The sequence below is a fragment of the Pholis gunnellus genome (genome assembly GCF_910591455.1).
Source record: "Pholis gunnellus genome assembly, chromosome: 9".
NCBI lineage: Eukaryota > Metazoa > Chordata > Actinopteri > Perciformes > Pholidae > Pholis > Pholis gunnellus.
In genome coordinates this window covers 190803-214920 of record NC_136535.1, presented here as the reverse complement: position 1 = coordinate 214920, position 24118 = coordinate 190803, and the positions used below count along the sequence as shown (strand labels likewise).

Below are 24118 nucleotides of genomic sequence, written 5' to 3'. Positions count from 1 at the left end.
CATAGTGGAGTTTGGAGTGTGACTGTTTGAGGTTGTGGACAGGTGTCTTTTATACTGATAATGAGTTCAAACAGGCGCCATTAATACAGGTAACGAGTGGAGGACAGAGGAGCCTCTTAAAGAAGAAGTTACAGGTCTGTGAAAGCCAGAAATCTTGTTTGTATATCGGTGACCAAATACTTATTTTCCACCATAATTTGCAAATAAATTCTTTAAAAATCAGACAATGTGATTTTCTGGATTTTTTTTTCTCATTTTGTCTCTCATAGTTGAGGTATACCTATGATGAAAATTACAGGCCTCTCTCATCTTTTTAAGTGGGAGAACTTGCACAATTGGTGGCTGACTAAATACTTTTTTTCCCCACTGTAACCCCTCTATATATATATATAGAGTCTGAGAAAATAACCCCGATGCTGCTGTCGGTGGCTATCTCAGCTTGGGAAGCCTAGTTAAAGAGATGTTATTGAGTTGCATTATGGGAAATGTAAAAGTCAGGATATCTCGGGGCTTTCTTTTTTAAACCTTTAGTTGGTTCGTTCTGCTCCAAATCAATGGATGAGTTGGGGAACACGGGATTGCCGTGAACAGTTTTTTTTTTTTTTTAGAATAAAATGACTTCACGATGAGTCCTTTAAAAATAGTAATAACAATCATTTTCCAAAAGGTTTGGTGTGTGGGGTCTGACCCTGAGAGCTTGATCCACTCCCTCGCTAGCTGCTAGCTGCCAGCATCCCAGCATGCAATGTGTAGTTCTAACTCTTGATTGATTTTCATTGTAGTCACTTAACTTTATTGGTGCATGTGTAAAGCGGAGACATAGCATTACAACAGGAAGTAGACTTCAATGTTTTTATAATGAGACTGAGCTGCTGAGAACACCTGCAGAAAACTGAGACTGTGAGCACTTTGTGTGCCTCAATAAATCACATCCTTTATGGGGATTAATAGATCTTTGATGAGTCATCAACATCCTTTACTTGTATGTGTGTGTGTGTTGCACTGATCCAAATAGACTCTCTTTGATCCTTGTGGGACTTTCAGCAGAGCAGGTTAGATTGCAACTGTGATTGTGTGTATTTTTATGTGAGGATGACGTGGTGAAAGCATTCATTAAAAGGTCCCTCAGCTGTGCGTGTGTGTGTCATCTCTTGACCAGGCAGAAAGTTGCTCCTTTCCTTCTCACAGCATTTAGGTCTGAGTCATAGACGACACACACACACACACACACACACACACACCATAGTCAGCATAGTGTTTTCAGATCAAACAGACCACTCAGTGAGCAAATGGAAACTGTATTTCTTTCTTTCTCTGGCTTGGACTTTGACATTCTGATTTTCTCCTTGTTTTCCAAGTATATACTGTGTGTGTGTGTGTGTGTGTGTGTGTGTGTGTGTGTGTGTGTGTGTGTGTGTGTGTGTGTGTGTGTGTGTGTGTGTGTGTGTGTGTGTGTGTGTGTGTGTGTGTGTGTGTGTGTGTGTGTGTGTGTGTGTGTGTGTATATGTGTATATGTGTGTATATATATATACACATACAGTTTATCAATGATAAATATAAGTTTATTTGTAGTAAACCTTTCAACAGCGAGACAATTTAAAGTGCTTTACATAAGACGTAAAAGACATTAAAGTATAAAATAAACACAGGTCAATGTAAAAAAACATTATAAATAGAATATTTAAAAAAAAAAGGGAAGATGAAGATTCGATCAAATATAATTAGATGGATTAACCCTCTGTCCCCCAAACAGCTTCGGGCCCCTCCTGTCACATTTGACTCTGTGGCCTCATTTTTCACTGCAATATATAAATCCTGCACCTCTATGCACAGCTAGAAGAGAGAACTACATTATGTATTTTGTGCAGTATAACACAATTACAATGCCATAAATAAAACAACACAACACAAGTTGAATTTCTTTGATCATTTATTTTACAAAAATACTTTTCCAAGTGTACCAACACCCTGCTGTACATATTGAACTTTTTTACAGCTGTACAACCTCTCTTCTCCTCAATGCTCTGTGTTCAAGATTTTTTTGTCACGTGACTGTTGGTCTCGGAATTGAATGTTTTTTTACAGGATGTGTTAAAGCAAACAATTTATTTGGGTCAAAATTTTAAATGACACCTGTAGAAGAAGGTGTTTTTTAATGAAATAAATTGATTTTAGCTTCGATTTGGTTTCTTTTTTTCTGACGGAAGCATTCGTCACACATGATGTGTAAGAAAATGAAAATGACAGAACATCCACAGTACATAAATTAAATAGGGTCACAAAGCAAAGGTGCCGCGGCTGTTGGTAGTCCTGAAATTAGTTATCCAATAGCCGATAATTTAGGTTTAGGTTATTTGTTAAGTACAATTAATTTAGTTTTCTATCATTGTATATTGAGCGTTATTATTTTTTTCTATCGGTGACAAAATCATTTGAAGAGTCACCATCTCCTCAATGCTCGCCTGTGATTGGTCGATGATTCCCTTTCTGTTCTCTGTGCAGGAGTGGCCGGCTGCAGCCTAGCTGAAGATGTCTGATAATGGGGAGGTCGAGGACAAGCCCCCAGCTCCGCCCATGAGGAACACCAGCACCATGATTGGCTCCTGCAACAAGGACCCCACCCCGCTCAACCACGGCTCCAAGCCCCTCCCACCCAACCCGGAGGACAAGAAGAAGAAGGACCGCTCGATCCGGTTCATCCTGACGGGGGGAGGCGACAAGAGTGAGTACCGAGACCGCTGTGGGGGGAACGGTGGGATTGCACCGGCACTCGTGTTGCCCTTGAGTCAAGCACTTGAGTGTGACTTTGTAGACGAACGGATCATCTCCTTTCATTCTGTGCCAGAAAGCGAATAAACTTATTACTAACTATTGTTTTAAGTATTTTGTATAATTTACTTTTTATACTTCAGTAGTGGTGCAACGGATCATAAAACTCACGGTTCGGATCACGGATAAGAGTCACAGATCGGATCAGCACAAAAAAAAAGGGAGCAAATATAACTTCTAGAGATCCCTGATCAAGTTTACAACACATGTTTCATCATTGATGATCCATATTGGCAGATACATATCCCTTTGTTGTTTGATTATAACAGCTGGTCTACAAGGCTCCAGACTATTTTTTATTTGCCACCGTCCCAACAATCTTTTCAACCACTTTGAAGTCAGCGTAGACCATCAACAATTCTCAGTACGGATCGACAGTGGTCCTTTACACCACTGTACTTCAGGGGTGGTTTTTTTGCTATATTCTTTCTATAAAATGCATCTTCTTGTGCTGCTTTTACGTTTTTTCGAGTCGACAAGTGGCCACTCCTCTGTATTAAAACGTTATCTCAGTTTCGATCTCTGGCACGTTTCTGGAGGAACAAACACATTTCTGCTGACTAAGTCAGTGTTCGCTTCCACATCCAGGGACAGGTGCTTTGTGGGTAACTGGTCCCGTGTCATTCATAGTCATCCCAGAGGGATCTGTCTCCAACATACGGTGTCTCATATTGACGTCTTTCTCTCAGATTCCATCTTTCTTTTTCCTTTCTCTGTGTTTCTTTCGTCTTCCTCTGGCTCCTTTTCTGTTTCCTAATTTCCTCTCTTCTGCTTCTCTCAGTTCCTTTTTACTAATTCTCTCTGGATTTAAGACCTTTCCTGGAATTTTAATGAACCGGGGTCTGCTTGTACTTTCTCTTCAAGGGCTCTTAAAAAAGATGTTTTGCATTCAGGATCGTCTTTTACAGTCGGTTTAATTATTGAATTGGTACAACTGCTGTTCTTCTGCAGCCTCTGAGTGCCAAGTTAGGAATCCAAATCATTTAGTTTATATGTACTTTTTCACTCATACCCTTTAATTCTAAAGGGAAATTAATTATTGGACCATCCTGCATCCTAAAATATATCAACTTAACAGATATAATCTGGTTCGTAAAATACTTATGAGCGTCTCCTGTTTTTTCCAGCCTACAAGAAGAAGGAGCGTCCAGAGATTTCCCTGCCGTCTGATTTTGAACATACCATCCATGTGGGCTTCGACGCGGTTACCGGGGAGTTTACTGTAAGTGTGTGTGTGTCTGTGTGTGTGTGTGGTGTTTTGTGCGTTTAGTCCTCGTTGTGTGTATCACTCAGTGGATTTCACTGAAAGCAACTGTAGTGTGTATGCTCTTTACTTTTTAATTGCTTACCGAAGGACCCATGTTCATTGATGCGTGTGTGTGTGTTTGATACACACACATTTGGCAAATGAACCTTTTTAAATAGTCACATTAGACAAAGAAGCCTTGTTTAGCTGACTCAGTTGATTTGCCTGACCAAGCTCTTTTAGCTGGGAGTGTGTGTGTGTGTGTGTGTGTGTGTGTGTGTGTGTGTGTGCTTCCTTTTCTGTAATGTGGGACATTGTTCTCACTCATACACACATCTACATGCACTTAAACATATTTACTCAAGGAATATTTAGATTGTGTTGATCTGAGTAATAAACCAAACAGCAGAGCAGTGTACAGAGACGTCAGATGGATGGAAGCACTGATGGTGTGACATTAAGGACAGATGAGACCCGAGTAGAGTGGATGGACGGAGAGATGGAGCAGGAAGTGGAGGAGTGTGAGTGAGGGACTGACCCAGACAGACAAGTATATATAGAGAGAGAGAGAGAGATGGAAAACATGGAGATGTGACCCAGTTATGTGACTGAGGTACAATATGACAAGACTGCCTTGTTAGGACTCCTAACTCCAAACTACTATAGGAAGCCTGTGTGTGTGTGTGTGTGTGTGTGTGTGTGTGTGTGTGTGTGTGTGTGTGTGTGTGTGTGTGTGTGTGTGTGTGTGTGTGTGTGTGTGTGTGTGTGTGTGTGTGTGTGTGTGTGTGTGTGTGTGTCCTCTTTACAACAGTATCTTGTTGTATTGTTTGAAACGTATTGTGCATTTTAAAGCGTTGGGGATTTGTGACAAGGCTCATAAATAAGTACAAAAAATACACAGCACATGAATTCAAAACAATAACTAAACATTTGTGTGTGTGTGTGTGTGTGTGTGTGTGTGTGTGTGTGTAGGGCATGCCGGAGCAGTGGGCCCGGCTCCTGCAGACGTCCAACATTACCAAACTGGAGCAGAAGAAGAATCCTCAGGCCGTCCTCGACGTTCTAAAGTTCTATGACTCGAAAGAAACGGCCAACAGCCAGAAGTACATGAGCTTCACAGGTACACACACACACACACACACACACGCGCGAATCTTGATCTTTCCTCCTTATTTTTTTTCCCCTCATAATTTCTCATTGTGTTTTTCCCTACAGATAAAAACGCAGATGCCTACAGCTCCTCCACCACAACGGTAAGACCTCCTCTGTCAATGCAGTCACAACATATGTGTTAACACTGGCTGCAGCCAACGTCAGTGGAACCAGCTAATGATGACTCCCAAATGAATTTATCTTTCTACTGGCCAGCAGGGGGCGACTCCTCCTTGAAGCCAAGTTTGAGAGTGAATGAAGTTGAGGGTAAATTTGAGAGGAGACTGTCTTGGAGGGAGATGGAGTCTTATTTAATCTGTCAGGGTGATGAGCAATAAAAGGATTAATAGGAGAGGGAGGAGGGAGAGCTGAGGTGTGACAGGATGAGGAGATTAAAAGGAGTGGAGGAGATGAGGTGTAATCTAGCGTTTGACAAGACGGAGAGGAGAGGAGAAGCAGTTTTGGAGGAGAAAGGGAGGGAGGGAGGGAGAGTAGCTGATGGGGTTGAGATGAGAGGAGAGAATACATTTAGAAGAGAATGTTAAAAAGAAGTGAATGAGGGCGAAGACATCATGTTGAGATGCAGATTGTGCAGATTTTTATCATTTGATCAGCAAATCTTTTATTTCTACATAAATTTGAATTAAAACTTAACTTTTTTGACATTGGCTGCACACCAAAACAACAACTGCTAGTTGCAGCTAATTTGAGTTGGACCAATATCTTAAGTTGTGCGAGTTATTTTATTGGACAATATATTTCCACGAAGGACAGCACTGAGGATATATATTAAAAGGATTGATTGTGATTGTTAATCTGCATTATTTGTATTAATTATATCATTTTGTTTAAATAAATTGTTGGGTGAAAGGCTACTATTTTTTATTTATATAATTTTATTGCTAAATGTCTATTTCGCAAAAACTGAATTATTAACAGGAAATTATTAAATTATTTAGGTACATTTTTAATGTGACTATGAATCCAAACTGCTCTGGAACCATAAGCTACTTCCTCATATATCTAACATTAGATAAATGGGATAATATTTGTAATTTATTTGTGAAACAGACAGATTTCATTTAGATATTTATATTCAAGGAGACAATATGTGCGTGTGCAGTATGATCTAGCTTAAAAGGACAACATTTGAAATTGGCCAAGGCCTTTCCAATACAGGTCTACCTTTTATTGCTGGGCGACACACACATTCTCCAAACTCAATGGTTCTTATTGAAATAAATGAGTTTTTTTCCCCACTGTGCAAATGTCTGAAAGGCGCCTTTGGAACGAAACTATGTAGGTGAGAATAAAGAGAAGGAGGGAGCAGGAAGTGATGATGATGATGCCACACCAAGAGATGCACTCCTCTCTCTCTCTCTGCATTGTGAATCAGCATCTTTTCCTCCTTTCACCGTTGCAGCTTGGCCACCGGCCGAGCATCAGACTGTCAGAGAGAGAGAGAGACAGAGCAGAGGAAGAAGAGAGGGATGGTGGAGGGGAGGACGTGTGACTAGTGGCATCAGGAGCCAGACATGACGAGAGCTTTCAGACATCAACAGTGATGACGAGAGGAGGGCGAGAGAAAAAAGGGTGGAAGGACAGAGGGAGGGAGGCAGGAAAGACAGGAAGTCCAATTCAGACAACAAAATGAGCAGAGAAGAAGAGCTGGAGGGCTTCTCTGCATGATGAGATGATGAAGCAGCAGTAGAAGAAGAGACGGTAAATTTAGGAGGCTATGCTGGGTCTGGTGTTTGCTCATGTGACGATGATGTCACTGAGGCTCCGCCTTCTCCCCCCCTGTGACGTCACGCAGAGCTCCAAGGCCGTGTCGGAGACGCCCGCCATAGCGACCGTATCCGAGGATGACGACGAAGATGAGGCCGAGCCCCCGCCGGTGATCGCCCCCCGACCAGAGCACACCAAATCAGTAAGGACAAGCACACACACGCTCTTGCCACACCTTCAAACAGACCTGTGAAGTAGTGAGAGGGCCGGCCAAGGCAAACAAGAAAATATTGTTTAATCTATGCAAGAATATAACTATGATAATACAGTGCTATCAGAAGATTATAAGTATGTTAAAAAAGAATTATAGTAATAGGTGTCATAGAAGTGTTAGTGAAAAAGTAAGTGTACACACTTTGGGAATTACGTTAAAATTGTAGTTAAATAATAACGGGAAACACTACAGATGTTTGTTTGTCGATATGAGTTAAAAATGTTGAAAACAACTTGAAAATAACTCAAGACGTAGAAAACTACAACTAAAGACGTAGAAAACTAAAGATGTGGAAGACTACAACTAAAGATGTGGAAGACTACAACTAAAGATGTGGAAGGCTACAACTAAAGATGTGGAAGACTACAACTAAAGATGTGGAAGGCTACAACTAAAGATGTGGAAGACTACAACTAAAGATGTGGAAGGCTACAACTAAAGACGTAGAAGACTACAACTAAAGACGTAGAAGGCTACAACTAAAGACGTAGAAAGCGACAACTAAAGACGTAGAAAACTACAACTAAAGATGTAGAAAATCTAAATATGTGGAAGACTACAACTAAATATGTGGAAGACTACAACTAAAGATGCGGAAGACTACAACTAAAGACGCAGAAGGCTAGAACTAAAGACGTAGAAAGCGACAACTAAAGACGTAGAAAACTACAACTAAAGATGTAGAAAACTAAATATGTGGAAGACTACAACTAAAGACGCAGAAGGCTAGAACTAAAGACGTAGAAAGCGACAACTAAAGACGTAGAAAACTACAACTAAAGATGTAGAAAACTAAATATGTGGAAGACTACAACTAAATATGTGGAAGACTACAACTAAAGATGCGGAAGACTACAACTAAAGACGCAGAAGGCTACAACTAAAGACGCAGAAGGCTACAACTAGAGACGTAGAAGGCTACAACTAAAGACGTAGAAGGCTACAACTAAAGACGTAGAAGGCTACAAATAAAGACGTAGAAGGCTACAACTAAAGACGTAGAAGGCTACAACTAAAGACGTAGAAGGCTACAACTAAAGACGCAGAAGGCTACAACTAAAGACGTAGAAGGCTACAACTAAAGACGCAGAAGGCTACAACTAAAGACGCAGAAGGCTACAACTAAAGATGTAGAAGGCTACAACTAAAGACGTAGAAGGCTACAACTAAAGACGTAGAAGGCTACAACTAGAGACGTAGAAGGCTACAACTAGAGACGTAGAAGGCTACAACTAAAGACGTAGAAGGCTACAACTAAAGACGTAGAAGGCTACAACTAAAGACGTAGAAGGCTACAAATAAAGACGTAGAAGGCTACAACTAAAGACGTAGAAGGCTACAACTAAAGACGTAGAAGGCTACAACTAAAGACGTAGAAGGCTACAAATAAAGACGTAGAAGGCTACAAATAAAGACGTAGAAGGCTACAACTAGAGACGTAGAAGGCTACAACTAGAGACGTAGAAGGCTACAACTAAAGATGTAGAAGGCTACAACTAGAGACGTAGAAGGCTACAACTAGAGACGTAGAAGGCTACAACTAGAGACGTAGAAGTCTACAACTAAAGTCGTAGAAGGCTACAACTAAAGACGTAGAAGGCTACAACTAGAGACGTAGAAGTCTACAACTAAAGACGTAGAAGGCTACAACTAGAGACGTAGAAGTCTACAACTAAAGTCGTAGAAGGCTACAACTAAAGACGTAGAAGGCTACAACTAGAGACGTAGAAGGCTACAACTAAAGACGTAGAAGTCTACAACTAAAGTCGTAGAAGGCTACAACTAAAGACGTAGAAGGCTACAACTAGAGACGTAGAAGTCTACAACTAAAGACGTAGAAGGCTACAACTAAAGACGTAGAAGGCTACAACTAGAGACGTAGAAGTCTACAACTAAAGACGTAGAAGGCTACAACTAGAGACGTAGAAGGCTACAACTAGAGACGTAGAAGGCTACAACTAGAGACGTAGAAGGCTACAACTAGAGACGTAGAAGTCTACAACTAAAGACGTAGAAGGCTACAACTAAAGATGTGGAAAACTACAACTAAAGATGTAGAAAACTACAACTGAAGACGTAGAAAGCGATTTGCTGGTAGGAAATGACTGGAGTGGTGTGATGATGCCACAAAGGAGAAGTTGCAGTCAAATCCCTCCAAACATTTTATTGGCTCTATAATTAGCACATACTAAACTCTTTCAGTTCAGCTGAAGAACTGGCACCATGATTTTATCTCCACAAACAGTAGAGTAATGTTTACTTAAAATCCTTTTGTATCTATGATATGTTTGCTGGATATATTGATTAAATCAACGGTACAGATACATGTATGTAGAGAAATTATTTTTACATTAGAAATATCTCGAACATTCAATAAGACAGACACAAAACCACTTTTCGCCTAAAAGTTAATGGATCAAACACAGTACACTGATACAACACTGTGACCACACACACACACATTTTCAAAGAAGCTTTCTGTTCTCCCCTGGGTCAAGTCAGGATCTCGCTCTCACACACACACACACACACACACACACACACACACACACACACAGTTATGAGATTAACTAATCGGACAGGAGGCCTCCTCTCTCTCCATTCACAGTGAAATGTCTCACTTCTTCATAGACTGACAAACACTCAGTGGCCATGTTATTTGGTACACTTAGCTAAAACCAATGCGATCCAATACAACAGTCATTAAAATCCTCCCTTCTGCTGTTTTTAATAGTATGTCTACACTGTACATGCTTTATCAATGGGGGTAGACTAAATAACAGAAACACCTCTCTGTATAATGAACCACAAACTACAGCCTCAAAAATCAATCTTTTAAAGCAAGAACAAAACTGTCATCAAAGTAAGATTTGTTGCAGGACTGTTGTATTAGACTGAATTAGTTTTAGCTTTGAGTACCTAATAAACTGGCAACTGAGTGTAATTGAGATTGCAGTATTCAATTCTTATGAAAAAATCAATTTAGACTTCAGTGAAAAGATTGAAATCAAAACAAATGTGTTCAGGTCTGCGACTAATTAGCATTTTTACCATTAATCTATCTGCTGTTTTGTTTTCATAATCAATTCATTGTTTTGTTTACAACATGGAGTGAAGACATGTCCATCACCATTAAATGTCAGACATTCAGTTTATCGTCAGACAAAGAACAAGCAGCCGATCCATGCAGTTGACAAGCTGGAAGTGAAAAATATGACTATCAAGATAGCGATTATCAAGATAGTAAGCTGAATAACTTTCTGTCCAATTGGTTAATGGACTAATTGGATTGAAGACTTCGACTTTACATAAATTCAACGTGTGTCGTTTTTAATCCCCACCTGAAAAACGGTTAGAGCTTTTGTTAGAAAAGATTATTCTACTACCATCAAATCTTTCAACTAAAATAAATGATTTAAAAAATAAATCATTATAAACTTTTTTTCTCTATATCTGGTAAAACACACACACACACACACACACACACACACACACACACACACACACACACACACACACACACACACACACAGAAACACCCTGTTCTCTTTGTCGTTTTTTCCCATCTTTTTTCGTTCCGACAGTCAGAAAGCGGAGCGGGACTCAAACGCCTCACAGCTCAGTTGCAACATTTACATTTAAACATGAATCACTTACTTAAGCTACAATTGAATACATATATTTTACATGGTGTGTGTGTATGTATGTATACAGGACTGTCTCAGAAAATTAGAATATTGTGATAATCCCCATACGTGTGATTTAGTTTACTGAACCAAGCTGAGTGTTTTTCAATTTTTTTTTTTTTTTTTCAATTTCTCTTTATTTGATATGGACATCACAGTAGCATTAGAATTGTAACATACATTTATGCTCAAAGCCCAGATGCACTGTGTTAAGTGTTTGTAGCAAAATGCTAATTTACAACACCTGTCCACAGGAGGCTTTTTTTCTGGCTTTCAAGGCTCAGGAAACCCTTGCAGGTGTTTCGAGTTAATTAGACGATTCAAGTGATTAGTTGAATACCCTACTAGTATACTTTTTCATGATATTCTAATATTTAGAGATAGGATATTTGAGTTTTCTTAAGCTGTAAGCCATAATCAGCAATATTAAAAGAATAAAAGGCTTGCAATATTTCAGTTGATTTGTAATGAATCCAGAATGCATGACATTTTTGTTTTTTTAAATTGCATTACACAAAATAAAGAACTTTATCACAATATTCTAATTTTCTGAGACAGTCCTGTGTATATATATATATATATATATATATATTCATTGTTTACAACACTGCGCTGCATTTCAGTTATTTGTTATCTTATATTTCTTCTAAGAGAAGCCCAATGAGCTGGTAATGCAGTTTAAGTGCAGAGCACTTTGAAAAGTCAGCAGTACCTCATAACTATAAAGCAACTTTGACAAAAGTTAATGCGGACCTGATGTTCATTATGATGGATTACATTACTAGAGCAGCTCTCAGGAATCTGCTCATTGATTTTTTTTATACTGTGCAGAAAATGCATGGAAACCTACTGAGGTCTGCTGCGGTTGTGAGGACACATCCACATTTCTACAACACAGCAGTTTTCAAAATGGCCACCTGTCATTTGGCAAGTCTGTGTTAACAGTCAGACTAATATATATGATATGATAAAGTGATAGCACTTAGTGTTGTCTCTATCGATATAGAGATGTAATATGAATAGAGAATGACATATCAACATAATATGGTAGATTATGATATAGTATGGGATATGACATCATAATGTAAGGTGAGAGGTAGTAACATAGTAATATAACAATAGATTCAGGTAGTAGTATAGTACAGCAATATAACAGAGAATAGAATATCAAATATATATAAATCAGTATAGTATGGTATAATATAATAATAATATATAATAATAATAATATAGTAAAGTCTAAAGTGTAGTATGATAGAATGTAGATACATACAGTGTAATATATAACAGAATATATGTACATACCAGTGTTGTTTTAAACTGATGTTTGAGAAGATGAAAATTGCTCTAGGTCGAGATGGACAGAAGGCCCTTTGGATATTGATGTTCAATGATTCATAAATCTCCAGCTACTAACAAACAGTCCAAGGAACAATGTCCAGCAAACAGTGGAGGCGTTTTATTTTGTGATATAATTACTGATCAGGTAACATGATGTCAAAGCTAAATCCCTGCTGAGTCAATGCAGTGCTGTGTGTTTACTGCTGGTGTATTTATCGATGACGTCTCACTCTACACGCCTGCTACCACATATAGTTCATCTTTGCTCTTTGTTTCAAAAGTCGGGAAAAGACAGAAAGATGGACTATTTGATAATATTGAAAGTATTTTCTCAGATTTAGAATTGTGTAACACCGTTTGGATTATTCTTTCAGATATACACCCGCTCGGTGATCGAGCCCCTCCCTCCTCCTCCTCCCACCAAAGATGCCGCGACCTCACCCATCTCCCCGCCTCCGGCCGCCGGCGCCGCCGCAGCCGTCACCCCCGCCCCCCCTTCAGAGGGAGCTCCCGGCAGCCCTCCCAGTGCGAGCCCCACCCCCGGGCCCTCAGTGCCCCGTCCCCTGGACAAAACCAGGAAGAAGAAGATGTCGGACGAGGAGATCCTGGAGAAACTACGTAAGCCTCATTCATGCACTCAAACTTTAGAATACTCCAGATTATCTTCATATAGAAAGACTTTGCATTATCTTTTATCTATGACTGTCGCCCTTTAAAGATCACATTACTTGCATGCACTGGCTGAACAAAGAAACAACCACAATAAATGGCCAAAAGTATGTTCACACCCCCAGTCTATGTTGTTATCTGAGCTTCACATTGCACTGTTGCCATGTTGATACCACGTTAAGGGGCGATGGAAATGCTCCCAATCCCGTATCACGCACCTTTTTAATGCTACAAGCGTTACAGCACAAAGCCAGCTCCATAAAGTCCGTTTTAAAGTCCGTTTAAAAAAAGCGTGATGCAGTTCCTCTGCTACAGTTCAGCGAGTCTCCGAGAGCTAATTTTAGCCTCGTTTACACAGTTTTTATTTTTGACTCGCTGTTTCATCACTTTCTCTTTACACACACACACACACACACACACACACACACACTGGTTTTCTCCCACAGAGGAGGCTGTGAATTTATTTTAGGCTCAAGACGCAGCAAGTATTGTATTGTGTTTTTAATAAGTAGAACTTGTATATACTTGTACTATTAATAGTACATACTGTATATGTGGTGCAAATATTTCAATCTGGTATTTTTCTAATTGACTACATAATACAGGGCCTATTCCATGTAGAACGACTTTGTTCCTTTAGGCTTCCACATCATGATTAACATCCTGGTTCTGCAGCACACACAGGTCTGTAGTGTGGGAAGTGAGAGCTGTTACATAATGTTATCCCTTCTATAAATATAACCCGCCTGCGGCGTCTCAGATCCTGTTGAAAGTTTTCTCTATTGAAGCGTTAAAGTCCAGTCTTCTGTCCGACCTTTTAAAGTATTTCCTTTGCCCTCAATGGTTCGTAGCACCGAGCCTTTCTTCTTGAAGCCCTCCTCCTGTTACTGTAGCAGTCAACGTGACGTTCACGCACAGAGCTTTTGTCTCTGGAAGTCATTCTTTTCACCCTGACTTAAAGCTTGGAGATCATCTGGGTAACACTCCTTATTTCAAGTCAAATTAAAGTAAAATAAAGAGGACTGACATGGTCCAGAATAAACTGCAGGAAGCAGACGGGAAACACAGACACTCAATAACTGAATTAAGTTTGTGCTTTGTACTCTTCCAACATGTCTTATGATAATAGAATGACATCTATTTCTAATCATGTGATGTGAGGTCACAGACAGAGCTTTAGTATTTTAAACTCAGATGATTTTATTGCAATATCTTACTTATTAAAATAGTCAAAATATAAAAGTTTTGATTTTATTAATGACATCTGTGATTTTCACATCACGTCCTCAAGCTGTTAAAAGTCTTGTTTCACGCCACTTGTGTGTACTTTAAAAGTCTCTGTTCTTAAAATAATGTCTAAAATATGCAATATCATCCAAAGCCTTTCACACTCTTTCTCCTAATGATATTTAAGATCATTTGAAGTCTGTAAAATGTTGCCACCACCCAACAAATTTAAAGTAAAGTCTATTTTAAACTCTCCACAATTCTTCATTATAAGAAGTCAGAAATAGCACAGTACATCTTTTTACAGTAATGTTAATTATGATTATTATGACTCATTATTTCCAACCTTTTTGTTGTGTTCACTTGAAATAAAGTAGAATTATGAGACAGAAGTCAGAAAGTAATTAACATAATTTAGCAGATAAATAAATCCTCCTATGACCCTTTGAGCTGCCTAATGCACTGTGACTAAATCATGCCACAACCCTTCATATTTAAAAACAAACCCTCTCCCTGTATAGAAATGTGTTGTGTACTTGTAATAAAAGCCTGTATATTTTTTAAATCATGCCCCACGCCTGTCCAGATGTGCTCAGATCTCCCTCTGCTGGTAAGACCAGGATACTGCCTGTCTGTGTGTCTGTCTCTCTGACTGACAGACCTGATATCCACTGTCCCCGCCCCCACTGTCCAATCCTCACGTCTGATTGGTCGTCCTCTCTCTCTATCCATCATCTCCTGCGGCTACAGACTGACTCCAAGTGTTGTCCTCTAATCACTTTCCTTCTGTGGACTCTGATTACTGAACTGCAGACAGAGCTGCTGCAGTTCCTTCTGTCTGTCTGTCTTTTCTTTCATCTGTCCTTTCTTTCATCCTTCACTATTGTCTTTCTGTCTTTTATAAACATTACTTTCTATATTTTTTTGTTTTTTGTTCGTTTGTCATTTCTTACTTTCGTTCTATCATTTCTTTCTTTCTTTTTTTTCTCTCTGGTCTTTCTCCCAGTCAGCATGCTGCATTGACCTGAGTGTGATGAACATAGAGTAGAATGTGAATGGATAGAAAGACCCCTGACTCTTCTATCCATTCAGATTCAGTGGAACAGTAAAAAGAAGATATAAATACTATTCAGCTGTGGATTAAAGGGCCCAATTTATCTTTCTCTGAATACATTTGTTTTGGTCACTCATGTGAGCTTTTCTTTCTCTGTCGTTCTTTGACTCAGGGACGATCGTGAGTGTGGGAGACCCCAAGAAGAAATATACGCGCTTTGAGAAGATCGGACAGGGGTAAGTGTCACCAATCTACTGTGACTGAGTCGACACGTCAAGTCTGCTGCGATTGGTCTGATCACTTCAAGCCAGGGTCAACAATTCCTGGAGAAAGATTGTCGATATTTGAACCCAACACCCAAACAAATCCAACCCCCCCATCTGGATCTACCGTCCTCTCGCTCTCACTGCCTTTCTCTTCACACATCCATGGCCTTTCATCCTGTCCCGTACAGGAGCATCACGGCACCTAACGAGCATTATGTACATTTAGCATCAGATTAGAATAATCATTGCACAGAAAGATTTCAGGTGTGTCCCTGACAAAAAAAAGAGAAAAGTAAAGTGAAACTGCATGTGTGAAAATGGCAACACAGTGTTCGTTTCATCCTACATCCTTTCATATTCTACAATTCTGCTAAACCCAGAGGTACATCTGACAACATAGTATGAGTTATTCTGTTAATGTCTGTAACAACGGCCCAAATCACACTACATACTTATTTTCCTATAGAAACAGTGCGTTAAACATCCAGTAGCAAACAATGAATCAAAGCTCCATAACCATCATTTAATTTGATTGAAATTGTCAGATGGCACAGATTCAGATTAAGAACAGAAAGTAATATTAGACTTTGGTGATTTGTTATTAATATGACAAAGATTAGTCCTCTGCTAAATATAAAAGCCCCAAAGGGTAACTTGTAACTGGTTGAATGCCGACACAGGCTATTTTGTGGAGTATTCAATTTAAAGTTACTGTGAGGGAAGTTTTATCGGGTTATTCCTCTGTGTGAACTTCATAAGCACTCGAGACCATCAGCGAGAAGATTGGCTGTTTCTATATAGTTATTCTTAATGCTTGTGATCGGTGCACCGGGTCGGATTCTGTGCAAAATCACACGTCCAGCAGAGACTAGCCCACCGTAGACAGACCCAGCTCCGGCAGGAGGAGGAGAGCTCATTGCTCCAGCCAGGAGCAGAGCTTCACCTCCCTGCTTTGCCGGTCCCCGCTGGGAGCCAACACCGACACCACGCTGCCTGTGGACCAGGCCGTACTGCAGGGCCCGCTGGAGGGAAAAGAGACACGGCAGAACCAGAACCAGGACTGAGCGGGTCAGACTGTCAGACCTCTGCTGCAGTAAAATTAGAGGTTTTCTAAAGGGAGTCTGGTGCTAGAAACCACTTTGTCCACAGAATCAACACAGAATGAAAGTGCCTTGCAGTAACTTTAACTAATATGGTCTAATATAGTTGAACTAATATAGTTGAACTAATATAGTTGAACTAATATGGCCCGAGATCAGCTTTGAGATTGCATTCTGACTCAAGACGATGTGGAGCGTCTCCTGGTTGTTTGAATGCTGCTGGTGTGTGGAGTGTGAAACTTGCACATATTCATGATGTTACCTTTAAGTGACCTTAAATAAATACAAATAAAAAAGCTTTCATCCAACAGAGACATGATGACATAATGTTAATGTGGAGCTCTCTGCTGTGTGTCTTCAGGGCGTCTGGGACGGTGTACACAGCTATAGACATCGCTACAGGACAGGAGGTGGGTTACATTGAGCGTCCTCCTTGATATTTGTTGTCTCCTTCTTACGCCCCTCTGTTCTCTCCACTCCTTCAGCTTATAGCCAGCCTCAGTCATTGGGCACAGAGAGAATGCTAACAGTTCTAAAAATGACGTGTTGGTAAAACTGGAGGATCGTGTCCTGTCATTTTATGGCAGGCCATCCCATGATTGTCTGCAGAGCTATGCCGCTAAAATGGCACAAAAAAAGAAAAACCCACAGAAAGATTTAGTTTTTGTAAAGACTCAAATTCAGAGTTTGTGCATTCAACCCTTTGCAACATTCATGAGGAATTTACCAGAACAGGAAAGCACCAATGTCTCAAATTTAATTTGACTTGGAAAGCACATTAAAGGTCCCACACAGAGACAACAGGGTAAAGGGGTAAAGAGGATTGACTTAATCAAAGAAGTAGAGGGGAAATGAAGTTCACTACCTGGAGGAGTCTATAGAAAGTCTAAAGTCAAATGAAGTTGAACCATGATGCTGAAAGACTAAAAGATTTGAATGCAAATTTACGGAGAAATAAAGTTCAGACTGAATGGCCTTTTTTTTAGAAGACAATAGAGGTTTTAAGTATTAACGGGAAGTTTAAATGATGTTCATCAGGTAAAATGAAGCAAGGAGACTTAAGAGACGAGAGCAGTCCGTCCTGATGGAGTGTGTTCAGTGAGGACAGTGACTGGATTAAAGTCTTCAGCACAGGTTCATTTTTTAAAGGAGCTCAGCTTGTCTGTCGGGATAATCCTCCTCAGTTTCACTCTGAGGATTAGTCTGTGTGCTCACTTTTTTTTTAATGTCCAACCTTTTACTGCCGTCGGATTGAGAGATTTCCCTCTGGCTTTCTGTCTGTCCATTTTCTTCCTCTCCCTCTCACATTCTCTTTCTCTTTCAATTAAAGAGAATTTCTAGTCCTGCTATTTCTCCAGTTTCATCTCACATCCGTGTGATTTATATGCATGAATATGAGAAAAGTTTTTTTTTTTTTCTCAGGTTGCCATCAAACAGATGAACCTGCAGCAGCAGCCCAAGAAGGAGCTAATCATCAATGAGATTCTGGTGATGAGGGAAAATAAGAACCCGAACATAGTCAACTACCTGGACAGGTTAGAGACACACACACACGCACGCACACGCACACACACAGATGAGATTTCTGGAGGCTGCGGCTTTAAAAGTTGGAGGATTATTTTTAGTTTTGGCAGGTTCACACTCAGCTGAGATCCTTCTGTTAATGTGGTTCTTCTGACAACGAAAATCTGCTGACTGCAGTAAATGTGTGAAACCAGCTGGAAAAACACAATCTGCAGGCCTCGCATCTCAGTTAGTTATTGAGAGTAAATGTTATTTTTTTGAATCCTTCGAATCTGACGCACAGACGATCACGCGAAGGACCCGCCGCAACGACGCCTGATTTGGCGTGACTCCCCAGGGATACAAACCGTGTAGCCGCTTGTGTTTTTTTCCCCAGGAATGTCACCATGGACACCCAATTGGCCGTGTTACCTCATCTGACCTAACAGACATATATCGAAATGAAAATCTTCTGGGTTGAAATGGATAATTACATACAAGATACAAGGAGAAATTTACAAAATTCTCTCAAGATTTGAAGAATTTGAAGCCAAATTATGTATGTCTCTGACCGCTTGCACCTAAATTTGCCTCCCTTGAAACATGGTTTCTTGTGTGTGAATATTTCATTTTTAAGTTTAATATATAGCGGGTCCCCCCCCTACGAAATGTTTGGTTTTCATGTCTTATGGTGAATATAAATACCTGTGTATTGATGGTTTCCATAGTTACCTGGTGGGTGACGAGCTGTGGGTGGTGATGGAGTACCTGGCCGGAGGTTCGTTGACTGACGTCGTCACGGAGACCTGCATGGATGAAGCCCAGATAGCTGCTGTGTGCAGAGAGGTAGGAGACAGGAGACAGGAGACAGGCCACTTTGACATCATCTCTGTCTGTCTTTCTCTTGCTTTGTCTGTCTCTCTCCGTCCCTCTTTCTCTTTCTGTTTCTCTCTGTCTGTCTCTCTCTGTCTGTCTGTTTGTCTGTCCTTCTTTCTGTCGGTCTCTGTCTCTCTCTGTCTGTCTGTCTGTCCTTCTTTATGTATGTCTCTCTCTCTGTCTCTGTCTGTCCCTCTAACTGTCTGTCTGTCTGTCTTTCTCCAGTGTCTCCAGGCGTTGGAGTTCCTCCACTCAAACCAGGTCATCCATCGAGACATTAAGAGCGACAACATCCTGCTGGGCATGGACGGCTCCGTCAAACTCAGTCAGTCCACAGAGGACATCATGTCATATTTATTATATCATAATTATTGTCAATTATTACTGTCATTAGACTGCTTATACCTCCTTGTACTCAGGGAGGATTGTTGTTGTAGTTGCTGGTATTGACCAACAGGGGGAGCTCTGATTCTACTGGGACCAGTATTGAAGTTCAGTCTGTGTGATTACTGTGGACACAGTGGGAACAATGATCAGCTATCAGCTCTGTATGTCTGTTAGACTCATTGATTATAAGTAGATGGTAAAGATATTTTCAGATATTACACAGTCAACATGAGCCTTTATGTTCATGTAACATCATTATGGTTAAAGGGAAATCTTTAACTCTTTTTCAGGGGGTCAAATCTGTCTGTCGGAGGGACATTTTTTGCCCACGGGCCGGTTTTTACCCTCCATGCATTTTCATTATTGGTTGTGTGTAAATCTCATGCAATAACTCTAATCATTTTTCAACTGTTTGGTCCTCAATGTGCCAAAAACATCACAGGATTTTTACAGATTGATGTTAAATGAAGGGGACTGTAACATGAATAATCTGAACTCATGTCGTCCTCTGTCCTCCTCACAGCCGACTTCGGCTTCTGCGCCCAGATCACTCCGGAGCAGAGCAAACGCAGCACCATGGTGGGGACCCCGTACTGGATGGCCCCAGAGGTCGTGACCCGCAAAGCCTACGGCCCCAAAGTGGACATCTGGTCCCTGGGCATCATGGCCATAGAGATGGTGGAGGGGGAGCCTCCGTACCTGAATGAGAACCCGCTGAGGGTGAGATTGTGTTCGCTATGAAAGCTTCTCATTTTGTCCGATTCTTATGAAAACAGTTGTTTTTTTTCTGGAAATTACAATTAAGAATATTATATAGGACTTATATAGTCTTATATGCCGATATTGTTTTTGAATGGAGAGAGTGGCGCATTATGGGGTTGTTTGTAGCTTTTAACGTTTCTTGAAGTCAGTTTGTGTCTTTTTGAAGTTATTTAGTTTAACCTGCAGGAGCTTTGAGTCGACTCGTGTGAAGTCTGATGGCGAGTCAAAGGTGTCGTTACCATAGAAACAGACCAGGGATCAAGATCATTTGTCAGGCAGCCATGAATTACCGCTGTAACACGATGTCTTAATGAGGAGCTCAGAGAGCGAGTTACTGACTCAAACGTGGGATTTACATGCCGCCTTACTGGAAGTAGTCCATGTGTCACACAGGTTTCTATTATTCCTCATCCTGATTGTCTATGCTGTAGTTTCATTATGTTGTTTAATATGTACACATGACATCTATTGAATGTCCCCTCAGTTGTTCTTTCTGAGGTTTCTTCCAGTTTTATTGTTTAGGGAGTCTTTCTATAAGATAAGATAAGATAGAACTTGATCAATCCCGAAGGAAATTCCTGTGTCTTGATCAAAGACAACAGCTGAAGAAAATGAACAAAAAACGATCGAATAAAAATATAAACGTATCTGAACAATAGTGTAACAACAAGTATAAGTCTATAGCAAGTAATACTGACACAAGTTCAAAATAAAGTATCAATAAGAGTGAAGTAAATATAGTAAAGAATTCAACTAAAATAGAACATTAAAGATTAAAAACAAGAGTAAAAATATAAAGGGTATGAGAAGTAATACTAACAGTGCCTATGAGACACTAAAAAATATGTGATATTGAGCTGTATGCATAAAAAATACACGAGCAAATTACAAATCAGAATTAGTGAGTTGGAGGCCAAACTTAGACTAAGGATTGGTAAATAGACTGCATTTATAAAGCTCTTTTTTAGTGCTTAACAAAACATGGCAATATTCATACAAAGATGTAACTAACCTAAACAAAACCAGAAAACAGGACTCTTGGTCATCCACAAACTAAATCACAGGTAGAAGAACTATAACATAACAAAGTGAGTTTTCTAATCAGGCTGTCATAACAGAGTTCTCTGTAGATATCCACAGTATAAAACCAACACTGGAGGGCACCGAAGTAAAAGGATTCTCTACACACCTTGTTGTTGTAAGCATGTGTTTGCGTCATGGGATGAGGACTACCTTGTTGCTTACATGTTGTCTGTGTGGCCCAGGCGCTGTATCTCATTGCGACCAACGGGACGCCGGAGCTGCAGAACCCAGAGAAGCTGTCGACAACGTTCAGGGACTTCCTGAACCGATGTCTGGAGATGGACGTGGAGAAGAGAGGGTCGGCGAAAGAGCTGCTGCAGGTACAGCAGCTGTGTGTGTGTGCGCGTGTGCGTAGAGTACTCTCATCTCCGTAGTCTGCATATAATAAATAATAAGATTGGAAGAGAGTCAAACTGACAACGAGCACTTAGTCTGTCCCGAGTGGCCTTTAGGTGGTTTGACAAATACATATTGAATCCAGTTTCTTTGAGGTTTCTTTGACAGACAGACAGCCAGCTGTGGAGTTGTAGAGACGTGGAGGTGTAACTGAGTTGTGTAACTGTACTATAACTCAGAGCTGAGAGGTGAAACTGAGACTTTATACTGTTTTCAGAAGGAGGTCAGTTATAGAAGTAATCCAATTCAAAGCCTCCTTTGTATGAGCGAGTCCTTGTTCTCCAAGGTAATCGTTGATAAAGGTTGATTCAATTGCGTGTGTGTGGGCATTAAATGCGTGTGCACGCACTGTGATTATGACCAGTTTGTATTCAGGGCTCTGTGTAGTGATCTTCTGATAACCCTTTTTCCTGCTGCTGATTATTTCGACTCCCATATCTGCCGATACCGAGTACCGCTACCGGTGCGTTATAAACATAAAGTTAAACGGGTCATAATTACCTCTCTGATATCTATTTTATGTTGCTGGGAAAAACATCTCCTTCAAACGACTGGATTTATTCAAATTTCTCACCAAAAACAACATTTTACAAGATTACAGTTGAACACATCATGATAACTTCATAATTTGAAGTTCGACTGAGCTAATGGCTAACGTTAACTAGCTCTCCTCCATTTCTAAATGGATCAGTGATGAAGACCTGAACGTCCCATCACCTGACCACACTAACACAGTGCAACAGCAAACCTGTGAGCTCTCATAGGCAATGTATTTTTAGCAAGTTAGTGCTCCGCTTTCTTAAGTTGAGGGACTCACAAGAGACGGATTAAAGAGACTAAAATGTTCAAATACTATAATCGTATTACCGTTCCTCAGACTGATACAGTCTGATACAGTAAATGCTGACCCACACACCTCAAGGATTTCTGTTAAAACTTATATTTAAAATATTTATATATATATATATTTATTTATGTTTCAACCAAAATATATGAAAGTACATTACTGCCTCATAAAACCAAGCCTTATAGTTGGCATTAAAGTCCAACACAAGTTCATTAAAAAACGGAATATTAAGGCAGCAATATTAATATTAATAATAATAGATATGTATTTACACACTCACGAAGAAAAGTAGACCGCGTGTGTTCACGATTGAACCACTATTAACATGAGGGCAGACATTTTTTTCTTTTTTTGATTACATCATATTTTCCATCAATGATGAAATCAACTTTAGGCAGTGAACTGAAATATCTCTCTCTTCTCTCCACCTCCCTCCCTCCCTCCCTCCCTCTCCCACTCGTCCTTTCCTTCCATCTCCCCTCCTCTCCTATGCTTCCTCCTCTCTCCTCTCCCCCTCCCTCCTCTTCCTCTCTCTCACCTTCTCATCCTCTCAGCACCAGTTTCTGAAGATGGCGAAGCCCCTCTCCAGTCTGACTCCTCTCATCGTGGCTGCTAAGGAGGCGGCCAAGAACAACCGCTAGCGAGCCTTGCACTCCTCTGTCTGCCATCCCTCCTTCCTCTCTCTTTCTTCTTCTCCTCTTTTTTTTGTAGACAGGAGAGCAGCAATGGCGAAAGCCTACAGTCCTTCTCTCCCTTCTTTTTTTTCTTTTTGTCTCTTACAACCTGCACCGACTGCTTCTTCACCCCGTGACCTTTGACCCCAAGCGTGACCTCCCCTAATCACCCTCACAGGGAGGATGATGGGTAGTTTCTTCCTGTAACGCTTTGTCCGACACTGCGCTGGACGAGGAAGACGAGATATCATCTGTGATCAAGTGATGTCATCGCTTACATCATCACCCCCTCAGCCGGTATGAACAACCCAAGAGGAGAGAGAGAGTGCTTCAAAAGAGCCCAAAGACTCATGGGAGTTTTTTTTGTTTTTTCAAATATGTTTGTCTGTTTTTTTGTTACCGCGTTTGAAAAAAGGACCACGACAGCCAACCAGCACCCTCTGCTGCAGACTGTGTGTGTGTGTGTTAGCTAAGGTCCTAGCTTCCTGTCATGCGTCGATGGGTTTCAGTTGAACTTATTTGTTGATTTTCATTTTATCAATTATTCTCTTTTTTTCTTTTTTTAGATCAATATTTGTGTGTGTGTGTGTGTGTGTGTGTGTGTGTGTGTGTGTGTGTGTGTGTGTGCGTGCGTGTGTTTTGTCAACCTGATTAAGTTCATGGTAACGTTATCTTCTATAGTTTTTGACATGGAGCAGGTGAGGTTCGGTACTTTGTGGTGTCTGCGGTGTGAGTTAGAGAATATTAATATGAATTATAATAAAGTACAGGCATGGCTGGCCCCGAGCCATCGACGGACCGAGTTTGGACGCTTTGGAGGTTTCCCTCTTCAAAAATGAAGCCATTTTGACTCGATGCTTTCTTCCTGCTCGGAAGAAACATTTTCTCGTACCTTTATTAGGTTTTGTAAATAATTCACAGTTGCTGAATGAAAATTAGATGTAGCATTACACTCCTATAACATAGTCTGACTCAAACTAGACAAGAAAAAGAAAAAGAAAAGCAAACTGATGCAGCC

The 24118-nt window shown here is 40.4% G+C and overlaps 1 protein-coding gene across 1 annotated transcript; it reads left to right on the top strand.

Annotated features, from left to right (window-relative positions):
• Positions 1 to 2529: 2529 nt before the first annotated feature.
• On the top strand, positions 2530 to 23067 carry pak1 (p21 protein (Cdc42/Rac)-activated kinase 1; the record flags this gene model as incomplete). Its single annotated transcript, XM_079165834.1, has 14 exons — positions 2530 to 2722; positions 3957 to 4051; positions 5048 to 5195; positions 5291 to 5328; positions 7044 to 7157; positions 12631 to 12874; positions 15379 to 15442; positions 16934 to 16982; positions 17995 to 18107; positions 18804 to 18921; positions 19177 to 19276; positions 19862 to 20058; positions 21366 to 21503; positions 22981 to 23067. 14 exons carry the CDS (start codon positions 2530 to 2532, stop codon positions 23065 to 23067), a joined length of 1698 nt encoding a protein of 565 aa, XP_079021960.1.
• Between the last annotated feature and the right edge of the window lie 1051 nt (positions 23068 to 24118).